This window comes from Aspergillus ambiguus, assembly GCF_047715705.1.
Source record: "Aspergillus ambiguus strain CBS 117.58 unplaced genomic scaffold BDV59scaffold_12, whole genome shotgun sequence".
Lineage (NCBI taxonomy): Eukaryota > Fungi > Ascomycota > Eurotiomycetes > Eurotiales > Aspergillaceae > Aspergillus > Aspergillus ambiguus.
The window spans coordinates 390,794-401,827 of record NW_027395525.1 but is presented as its reverse complement, the minus strand read 5'-3'; the positions used below and the strand labels follow the sequence as shown (position 1 = coordinate 401,827).

Genomic DNA, 11,034 nt, shown 5'->3' with positions numbered 1-11,034 from the left:
GCCTCCGGCCTTCAGGTAGCATGGTCGGTAGACCGGGTCGAAGTGTCGGTCAGGGAGTCGGTCTGCTTACCGCTTCGTCGCAGAGCGTTTTACTCAGGCAGTTTGGCGTATCCCAATTCTGTTCCGTGCAATAATCCCGGTAGTATCCAGTAACACAGGCCGTTCGATAGGCAAGTGTCCGGGTAGGTATCGTTCAGTCGGCAACACATCGAGTCCACGCCATCGAGCGAGATGCATGGCAGGATTCTCTGGTCTGCTGGCGTGCCGTCAGAGGCATAGCACTGTTTCGTGGCGGATGCGACGGGCGCGAGGAGGAGAATCGCCCAGATGGCGGATGGGAGGGTCGCAGTCATGACTTTTGCTGCGTGCACGTAGCTTTGGCTGTGACGATGCAGCCAGGGAGGATCTCGGTGATCGCAGCGCCGCGCGCACTAGACTTTTCTCGTCGACAGAGGCACCCTGATCAGGATGAGCAGATTGGTGCATGCATTGCTCCACTGTACTAGGATAGTCTATACTAGCAGATAAACGGCGTGATCCCATCGTCGGAGGCTTAACGGCTCGGTCATCGAGTGCACGTTCATAGAAGGAGCTGATCATGTCAGTTCTTGGCCTAGGATGGGTCCGGGAGACATACATGTGTCGGACGCTGTCCTGGACATTCCTTATTGATGTTTCCTGAAACGGTGCTTTTCCAGCTCTTAATACTCCATGTGTCCATATCGGAGGGCCTTTTGGACTACCCGATTCGACCGACGGGCCCAGTTGTAGTGGGGATTGGAGTGCAATTTGGGGATCAGGACCCGTGTCAGTGTCGATCCCATCAGCCTCCTATACGTATTAGGTAAAATGTCACAACGCATGAGTATACAGCGGAAAGGCTAAATCTTGAGTGAAAATGATGGATGATGCGCAGATCTAGCCTACGATCCATCAAAACGAAAGCAGAAAATGTACAATAGTGTCTGCTATCAAGTCTCTATCGGGTATACGGTTTATACCAGACAAATGGGTGCGATCAATTCTTGCTAGATATCATCTATACTTCGGTTCTCGGGATTATCTGTGCTTCGATATATACAAGAAATCATGCATGTGTATGTAGAATCACCAATCCCACTGAAACTGTTCAGAGGTGCTCATTGGGTCCATGAGAACATCGGGCATAGGGCCATGCCAGCTGGCTGTGGAAGGAAAGTCTTCACCCGTCTGGTTTGGGACCACCAGCTGACTGCAACATCTGAAGATAATGCCAGGCATAGACGAGTGCGGAGCTATAGGGCCTTTGCTAGGGAACAGGTGAGTCTCCAACATATGCGTATGAAAGGTAAAAGGTCTCGGGGGTACGCTTTGGTCGGATAAGCCTTGGTGTGGGTGTCTTCAGTTCTAACGGGTGTCTGGGGATAGCGTGACACTCAGAATTGGTGCCCGCGGTCTAGGTAGCGTATCAGTGGGCTTTGAAACAAGGATTCTGGTAATTCTTACGTTCGAGCAGAGGGTGGGAGAGAAGGTGGTGATGGTATTTCTCTAATAGACGCTATTGTGAAATGCTAAGATGTTGATTAGAAGCAAGGCACTTTAGACGAGCGGGATAGATATAAGTTGTCCCTTGGCTCAGATAAGTATATAGATCTGCGCAAGAATAGCTGCATGTCCCGAGCTTTCCAAAAAAAAAAGGTCCATAAAAGAACTGACAAAAAAAAGGTCTACTCGTTATATATATAATGCAACTGGTATATCGCGATGGAGAGAATTTTAACATGTAAATCGTAGAGCGGGTTGTGGTGAAGATTCAAGGTAATTTAAGGGTTTGTTCCATGGCTTTTATCGACAACGAGCCTCCCATGGTATACAGCCATTCATGGTAACCTATATGGTGTATGTCTTTGGTCATTGATATCGATACGAATTCGGAAAAATGATATCAAAGAGCAAAAAGAATGCATCATCCGTGAATCGAACACGGGCCTCATCGATGGCAACGATGAATTCTACCACTAGACCAATGATGCTTGCTGAGAAACCCAACTGAACTCTGATTCGCTGGTTGAATTAGATTTCCAAATATTGAATAACAAGCAAGCAGTCTTGTCTGACATAGACCACATTGCTTAAGTATGGACGTCGCTGCGTATAGTCCCAGTCAAGGTCCAGAGGTCGACCATAATCCAAGCAAACGCTCAGTCAAGAGTGGGTATGACAAGGCCAAATCTCCTATTAATTAGTCCCTCTAGGAGTAAGTATAATCACCTATGTTGCGGCTGACATGGCATGATTTGTAACAGTCGCTACCGCAGAGACCCCATTGTGGTTTGGAGGGTTCCTAACTGCAAAGGTCCATATGCGTGCAGGTAATGACTATTGTCTAAAAGCGCCGTTCAAACCAAACAAGTGTCTAGGCGAATCTAACTTAAGTACCTATACTTGACTAAACATGCAATTGATCGCTCCACATTCACAGCGGTTAATTGGGTGGATAATGATCTCACACCAACCGCCCATTCTCAGCTTCCCTCCCTTTGGGCGTCTCGCCAGACCGTCTTTTGAACACCCGACAGACGAACTTGACACTTTTGCACACTCCTCTCACCAGTGATGTTGGGTTGTAGTGTTTCACTCGGAACATGTAGTACAGCGCAACGGTGCCCATAATGTTGAACCCGATGTAGGCCCAACCCAGACCATAATTACGCCACCTTTCACTGTAGACTAATGATTGTCAGTCTATTCCTCCATCGGGGACAGCCAAGACTTACAGATGTTGCTACTGGCAAGGTATTGGTCCGCATTTTGCAGCTGGCAGTACTCGCAGCCCTGCGTTGCGGTAGGGTTGTACAGGGTTCCGGGAGCAGCCTGCAGGTAGGGCGCCATGTACTCTCCGCAAGTCGTGCCGGCTGGCGGGTTGAAGACGCTCAGCTCTTCACGGGAGCACTCGATGGGGCGGCCGTGGAGGCCCGTCGCGGTCAAACCTGCTATCAGATACGTCAACGGGGAGACGCGGTACATGAAAATCCAGAAGCCCGGTAGCGCATTGGGGGGCTGCATGACGCCGTTAAACGTGAGAGCCATGATGAACAGCAGCGTTGCGATTGTGCCGCCTGTTTCGGCATCCGGCAAGGCGGAAATAATCAGACTGGCGAACGTCGAGGTAAATATGTAGAACTGTACGACGAAGAGTAGCATAAGTCCTTGTCTGTGGGGGGCTTGCGAGGCACCGTAAATTGGATAGTAGTAGCATGCCCAGGCGATGACACCGGCCAGGACTTGGTAGGGGATCTCGACGACAACGTTGGCGATGAGGAATGCGGCCCATGAGTATGCCTTTGACGGCCGTTCACGTACTTCGTACAGTGATCGTTGGACGACGAATTTGGGCATGATCCTTTGTCTGTTAGACGGCGGCGTATAAGACGGGGAGGATATAGGAAGGCTTACTGTTGTACCAGAGTGGAGAAGATAGAGGTCAACATGAATGCACTAAATAGGACATCCTGGAAACCTTGCTGGTTGTTGTTGGGCTTGAAAAACGTGAAGCCAATGAAGAGGGACGATAGAGTAGCCAGGAGTAACTTGGCCCACACATAGCCCGGCTCACGCCAGTACTGCTGGAACACTCGATGCGTTACATGCCACAGTTGGTTGGCGAAAGGCATAGCGTATTCCCCATACTGGGCGTTTGGACTATCGCCCTCTTGATTGGAAGCAGAAGACCGTTCTTGATGAATTCGATCAATCTCCTTCTGCACGTCCTTTGCCTGTTGACTCTCATTCCAGACCGCAGGCCAATCCTTGGAGGCTTTTCCTGATGCCCCGGCGCCAATGATCTCTAGCATATACTCGGCAGGCTTTTCATAGTTAGTACGCAAAGGGTGCGCCGTATGCACAAAGATTGACTCACATTCTCAGACGGACCACAAGTCCTGGCGCCGTTTCCTTCGAAATAGTCAAGCATGGTACGAGACTGGTCCCCAATCTCTCCAAAATACACCGTCTTCCCTCCCTTTGCTAAGAACAGAAGGCGATCAAATTGCTGAAAGAGAAGTGCGCTCGGCTGATGGATAGTCGACAGAACTGCTTGGCCATGATCCGCAAGCTTCCGCAGGAAAGCAACAATTGACCAAGAACTCTGCGAATCGAGACCGCTAGTCGGTTCATCCAGGAAGATCAACAAGGCTGGTTTGGCAGCTAGCTCGACACCAATCGTCAAAAGTTTTCTCTGCTCAACGTTCAACCCTTCGCCTGGCGTGCCGACAATCGCCCCAGCGAAATCCTCCATACCGAGCATAGATATAACTTCTTCGACATACTTGTATTTCTCCTTTTTAGAGACGGATTTTGGCTGGCGAAGGAGGGCACTGAAGCGGAGTGCCTCTCGAACAGTTGTGGTAGAAAGATGGAGGTCCTGCTGCTGTACGTAGCCGGTCTTTCTCTGAAAGCTGGTGTCTAACCCTTTCCCATCGACGAGCATATCACCAGTAACGACACCAATTGAGACACGTTTAGCGAGAACATCGAGAAGGGTGGTTTTGCCGGCTCCGGAAACGCCCATGAGGGCCGTGAGGGTACCAGGTTTGACCCAACCCGAAACATTATCCAACAGGCGGCGTTGGCCTCCTTTGACTGGGATGTCATAGCACACGTTGCGCCACGTGAAGACGCTATGTTGCTTTGGGATGGCGGATGTGTCCTTCTCAATCTCCGCGTTGCTATGGGACTGAGTATTGTCTGTTGAGATGCTTTCTTTCCTGTGTTTACTCGCATCGCGCATGTAGGCTGGCACATGACCCCGTCGAAATACCAGATATTCGGCCTTCGATGAAGTTGCGGAGTTGAGCTCGGTAGCAATCAAATAGACTGCCGTGAAGAAGATATAAAATCCTATCAGAATACCGAGGTTTCTCCATTCATGGGCGTAGGTGTAGGTGTATTGGGACTCGATGAAAGCATCCCCAGATACCGTCCTTTCTCCAGCAACGGCACCTCGCACTCCACAGATGAAGGAGTCGCCACTCAGCTGAGGATAGGCGGGAACAAATTGCGAGCAGATGAAGCGGCGGCCGTGGAATTCGTTTGCAATCAATGCCTCGAACGTATAGAACACAGGGTTGATCCATCGGATCCAGCTGAACCATGGGATGTCTGACATCTGGGGCACGGGTATCACGAAACCTGTATAAATGACGATAGCTAATACGATCACGCCAGCCATAGCCATTGCCTGTGCGAGAGTCTTTGTCGCTGCAGCGAGTGTTCGGAAAATTCCCGACATTGCAAAAGTACTGAGGAAAGTGAAGAGGAAGAATATAAAAAATTGAGATGGTTCGTACCGCTATATCTTCCGATTAGTTGAGGCTATAGAACATGAGTCGTGGACTTACCAGGCCTGCCAGGAAGTAGAAGATTATATTGAACACCACAGCAGATACGAATTTCACGGGAATATCGGAAACAATCCCACCAAAGGCTTCCGTGAACGGGTGGACAAAGGCGTATGATGCTTGCTTCTCAACTATGGGTCTTTGGTCATAGAGGGAATTAATTTCCGTAATACTGATGAGGGCATTCATCCTAAACTCCAGTTAGTCGAAATCATAGAGTAAAATATTGAAAAGACATACAAGACAGCAAAGAAAAGAGCAGCCCCTTTGCTCTGGAATCCTACTGAAGCATTTGGGGTCCTATAAAATTAGCATTACTTCGACTAATGTATAGGGGTCCTACCCGAAGTAGATTGATCCAATAATAAGAGACATCGCGATACGTCCAATAACCGTTGTCAAAGTAGATGGTTTATCATTCCATATCCTGCACAAGTGAGTACCTGGGCGAGCAGTTCAGGGTATGGGGAAAGCCATGATACCTTTGATAAGCTCTGATTGTGCAAAGCTTGACCTGCATTGGGATAGAGATAACATAAGGACTCTGGGGGCGAACATGCTTTGCTTGTCTTTGCCGTTTCATTTGGCCAAACGCCTGCTCGGATTCCCCTCCTGGCGGAAATTGCTTAATATGCTCTTCAATTTCTGCCTGGAGCTCGGAATACTGTGGGCTCTTCTTCCAATACTTTTCGAAATCATCTGGAGTTCTAGGGACCTTGTTTTCCATGCCTTCGCGTGGCTGGCGCTCTTGGGGATTGGTCACAGAAGTCAAGAAATCTCATGTCGTTTGGCGTGGAGGACAGTACCAGCCCATATTGATAAAATAGTCTCTTGCTTCATCACATGGTCCAAAGTAGATCTCTCTGCCTTCGTAGAGAACTATGGCCTTGTCAAAGACGTCGTAAATGGCCTGGGATGCTTGGTATATGGCGACAGCATGACAATTCCCAGCTACATTTGCCGAGAGTCTGAGAGCTTCGACAAACTCCAAGGCGCTAGCTGAGTCAAGCCCACGGGTACTGTTGTCCCATGCCGCAATTGGGGCTCCAGACACTGGCAGATTGTCAATCAGTCGCAATGAGATAAACCCGGCTAAAGGCCCTACTTACATGCCATCTCCGCAATACTGTATAATAATTAGGGTGGTTTCTAGGGGACAAAAAATATGGATCCATACCTGACTCGCTTCCTTTCTCCTCCTGAGACACCTCGCACATAATCATCACCAACTGGAAGTACATTTAGCATAAGACTGGGGATTTTTGCGTGGTTCCCGAAAAAGGAAAAGTATACCTTTTGTGTTGTACGTATGGGATAAGCCAAATATCGTCATTGCAACCTGTGTGATATGCTTGGCATACTTTTGCCTGCTGAGCCCAAGTAGACGTTGCTCTGGAGTTCTGGCAGCGGCAGCGAATTCCAGGGTTTGTCCGACAGTCAGATGAGGGAAGTGTTTATCAACTTCTTGGTTGTAGACCACCTCTCCCTTGAACTCCTTGTGCATTCGCTCCATCGAGATCCCATTGTATTGGATCTCAGAGCTTTTGCGGAGTTTCAGCCCATGTAGTTCACCACATAGGGTCTTGAGGAATGTTGAACAACCGCTCCCTGGTCTTCCCAATACAATCAGCAATTCACCGCTCTGGAGGAGTCCGTCGAAATTGCGTAGAATGTGTTTTTCAGGAGACCGTCTCACGAAGCTCAGATACTCCTGTGGTCGAAAAGGTGCAAGCAGGGTCGAAGCCACCGTGTTCTGGTATTGTAATTCGGATCCCGAACCGGAGACATTGAGGTTCTGGAAAACGACACCGGTCGAAGGAGGACGCGGGAAACCTTCCTTATCCATCAACTTCAATCGCATCCGAGCCCATTTGTACTGATCAAACTTGTCACTTGTAGGGTCCAGTACAGGGTCGTCCAGGTTGATTTCATCGAGGGTATCCCTCCGCTCGATGGCGATGCCTGAGTCGACATGACGGTGTCGAGGGAAATTTGAGGCAATTCGAGTGAGCTGTTCCCTCTCTTCGGGGCGCATATGCTCCAAAACGGTGCTGTCCTCGCGCGCTCTCGACTGTCTACGAGAGAAGGTTCGGGTAGGGGTGATCTCGTCAGGCTGGCCAGCACTCGAACGACTGGTGTCGCTCGTATTGTCACTGTGTGCCATAATCCTTCTCTTGACCCGATGGAAAACACCCTGAATATCCAGACAAAAAGATATCAATGGGCATGAGCTCTAGGGCGTTACAGGGGCGGATGTGGTGGGAAATAGTGCTTTGAATGAGCGGAAAAGGCGTTCAGGTCCTACAAGGTGACGTTGTGTCCACATTAAATTTGAACATCCCCGCAGTGCCACGAAACTAGGTCTTTTGGCAATTCACATATTTGATGAGGAGAAGGAGAGGATGACCCGACCAAACTGTGGGTTTCCACTGGCTCCGTCAGGGCGCAACGACGACGATTTGTCCAAGGGAGCAGTGGTGATGTCATCTTAAGTGGTAGCCCCATGTCGTGCGACACTGTGCAGGCCATTAGGGAATTAGAGGATTAGGGACCCTTCACCAGTGGATTGGGACGGTTGGAAACCAGACTGGGGATGAAAGGGTCACATTGCCGGATGCGGTGGTGAGTCGCCAAGAATCCGAGTATACAACTTGTTGATCTGCGCTGCATAATGTCATGGTTACTTCACCAAAATAACCAATAATGAAGCTGCTGGAATGCAAGTAAGGTATATCTAGTAATGATAGACATGGAAGATGCTGCGCTCATATTTCTCCGGTGGGTGAGAACAAACACTATGCTGGATTTTGGCAGATTAGCATGGTTAGCGGATCCGGAATGTCGCTGGCCATAGGTTACACAAGAGAAGCTACAAAAAACTTTTGTAATCTTTTTACTTTTTTGCCAGCGGATCGAAATGAGGACAGACATTCTAATACTTCATTAACACCTTCTCATCTTCTTCAACTAGATAGGAGTGGCATGACTCGCAGAAGGGAGTTACGCCTGTCCAACATATGTTTCTTAGCATTTTTGTCAGAAAACATTCGGAAAAAGATATTAGTGCATTCTCAGCTTATACCTAGAATAGTACGGCAAGAAGTAGCCCTATCTTGAAGACAAACATACTAATTGCCTATCGTCCCCAGAACGGACCACTTTTGAAACATTACCTGCTTAGCAACTTACATTCGGTTTCTGTCAACCATGCTTCCTTAAGACTGATTCTTTAGAAGCTACGTCGACAAAACTACTTTAATTGTAATAACTCAATAATACCAATTCTGTGGACATCACCATAAGGTACGGCATTCCACATGGTCTTACAGCGCAGGATCGTATTCGATTCTGTATTCGGTTTAGATCGAACCCTTCATCTTCCGCAGTATTTTGAAAACTTTACTGTCAAATATTCGAAGAGGAGAGAACCTAGGTCTCATATATATATTAGCCAGCAACGATACTTTCATACCTCACTACTAGATTATCATGACGAATGACAACATGACGAATGGGGGGATATGTGACTTGGCTCTGCCGACGGCACTGGTCAAGCTGGCCAAGATTGGCTTCCAGTACGATTGGGACGAAGAGACTGAGGCGGTTCGTGGCTGTGACTTTGAGCTTTACGAACAGTTCGAGGCGCCGGAGGAGACTGCCTGGTGGTTTCGCCTATGGACTGGCAATGATGAGGTTGACGGTAGCCAATTCCGTTTCTTCGGCAGGACCGGGTCAGGCGACTATGCTGGTTTTTGGCTGGTCCGACCTGATACGACAGTCGTCGAGCAGCCTGTCGTCTATATCGGTTCCGAGGGTGAGCACTGCCTGATAGCCCAGAATCTCGGCGATTGTCTCTGGCTTTTTGCCAACGGTTCGGGCCCGGCGGAGGTAATAGACGACCCTGGGCGTGAGACGGAGCCGAACGAGGAGTATCGGATGATCGCGGAGCGGTATGCACCAGAAAGGGCACGCTCCTCAGCGGAGATCCTTGTCGCGGCGCAGAAAGAGTTCCCAAACTTCCCAGAACTCATCGAGGCGATGTGCCGTTAAGGAGAACCCCAAGGAAGGACTGTTTGGTAGTCCTTGCAGACTTGAGCATTGTGGCCCTCAATCTCAGTGTCCCAGAACGAGTGCTGTTTTCTCAATCCCGGTTTCGTTCACATGGCAACATCAGCACTGGTGGACAGCCCGGATATGCGCACTTCTGGGATGATGGAAGATGAGAAGCAAGGCAATGGGAAGCGGGACAGGAGATCGATATTGTCATAAATCGAGATGTTGCTTCATTCCATATATCCTGTTTCCTACTCAGCTGTCACCTAAAATGATTTTACTCTTGACACTTTCGCAATTGGTGGTGATACAAGTTTGCCCCTTGGGAATTCATGCTGGAAAGGCCAACAGAGTGAACTCAGAAGTTGGCTCCGCTTTATACCAGACTATATCTTGCTTCCACTGACACGCCTACAGATGTTCTCATATTGGATGCATGAATATGTCTTAGTGTCCGAATTGGGCATCGAATAAAAAGCCAAGGGACTGTTGTCAGATGTATTGTCTAATTCTCCTAGATTTCCTAAGCACTACTATTATACCAGACAAGATACCCAACATGCAGTTTGAACGTCTTCAGTATAACCCAACTTTTGACGGATTAATGACTAGGCTTCAACGACGCCAACCCTCCATCGACGACTACCTCTGTCCCCGTGGTAAACGTTGCATCGAACGCCAGAAACGCAACCGCCTTTGCGACTTCCTCTGGATTGCCAATCCTGCCAAGCGGTGTTGTTTGCACCCCTTCCTCCTCGAACGCAGTCAATGCATCCGGCGGTGTCCCTGCCACACCCATCGTTGGTGTCTTGATGAAGCCGGGCGAAACGGCATTAACTCGGATCTTCCGGTCTACCAGCTCAGCTGCCAGAGTTTGCACGAGAGAGTGCACCGCCGCCTTTGACGCCGAGTAGATGGACATCCCTGCGATCCCTGTTTTGTTGGACACGGAGGTGGTAAAGACAATCGCTCCGCCCTGACGGACCAAGGGGGCCAGCTTCTGTGCGACGAAAAATGCCCCGAACACGTTGGTGTTGAAGGTTCGGCGGAAGGTCGCTTCTGTCACCTCTGTAAACGCATCGAGGTGCGCGTAGCCGGCGTTGATGAAAAGAAGATCGATGTGCTCGCCGGACCCAAACTGCGCTTCGGTCTGGCGCGTCAACTCGGCGATGTCTTCCAGGGAGGTGATATCGCAGGGAACAACGTGGGCTTTGCTTCCGAGTTCTCGTCTTGCGGATTCAATAGGTTGAGAACTACGGCCCGTTACCAGGACTTGGACTTCTTGTTGGAGGAGTAGCTGGGCGGTTGCGAGGCCGATTCCATGCGTTCCACCGACAATGACTGCATTCTTGCTGGAGTGGGGGCCATTGTGCAGAGGAGATGCTGATAGCCAGAAGAGTTACGCTGATGATGGCTGTCATTGATCAGCTCAAGTTCGCCTTTTATCTGTATTCTGTACAATGAGCGCAACGCTGCATTCTAATCACCCTCTTGGCAGGTCGTTCGTTGTCCGTCAGATGCCATACTCTTTCCAGAGGCCCAACGTGTCTACTCTCGTATTGCAGATGGCTTGGCGTAGTCAAAGTTGTGAGTCATGCTGTTA

General features: G+C 49.4%; 3 protein-coding genes and 1 non-coding gene across 4 annotated transcripts; 1 reads left to right on the top strand and 3 right to left on the bottom strand.

Annotated features, from left to right (window-relative positions):
- Window positions 1-1,941: 1,941 nt before the first annotated feature.
- Window positions 1,942-2,012, bottom strand: BDV59DRAFT_t84. Its single transcript has one exon. It is a non-coding gene; the product is annotated as a tRNA-Gly (tRNA).
- A 406-nt stretch (window positions 2,013-2,418) lies between these two features.
- On the bottom strand, window positions 2,419-7,542 carry BDV59DRAFT_207410 (ABC-2 type transporter-domain-containing protein; the record flags this gene model as incomplete). The annotated part of the gene is made up of 12 exons (XM_073694994.1): window positions 2,419-2,709; window positions 2,757-3,388; window positions 3,436-3,845; window positions 3,899-5,329; window positions 5,379-5,568; window positions 5,619-5,678; window positions 5,722-5,805; window positions 5,861-6,107; window positions 6,180-6,431; window positions 6,467-6,470; window positions 6,561-6,607; window positions 6,672-7,542. The coding sequence occupies 12 exons, from the start codon at window positions 7,540-7,542 to the stop codon at window positions 2,486-2,488; spliced, it is 4,452 nt and encodes a 1,483-aa protein (XP_073548792.1). The 3' UTR covers window positions 2,419-2,485.
- A 1,232-nt stretch (window positions 7,543-8,774) lies between these two features.
- Window positions 8,775-9,846, top strand: BDV59DRAFT_176693 (uncharacterized protein). Its single transcript, XM_073689489.1, has one exon. It carries the CDS (start codon window positions 8,868-8,870, stop codon window positions 9,426-9,428), a length of 561 nt encoding a protein of 186 aa, XP_073548791.1. The 5' UTR covers window positions 8,775-8,867; the 3' UTR covers window positions 9,429-9,846.
- Window positions 9,847-10,032: 186 nt separating this feature from the next.
- BDV59DRAFT_201337 (putative short chain dehydrogenase) lies at window positions 10,033-10,799 on the bottom strand (the record flags this gene model as incomplete). Its single annotated transcript, XM_073693776.1, has 2 exons — window positions 10,033-10,645; window positions 10,699-10,799. The coding sequence occupies 2 exons, from the start codon at window positions 10,797-10,799 to the stop codon at window positions 10,033-10,035; spliced, it is 714 nt and encodes a 237-aa protein (XP_073548790.1).
- Window positions 10,800-11,034: the final 235 nt, after the last annotated feature.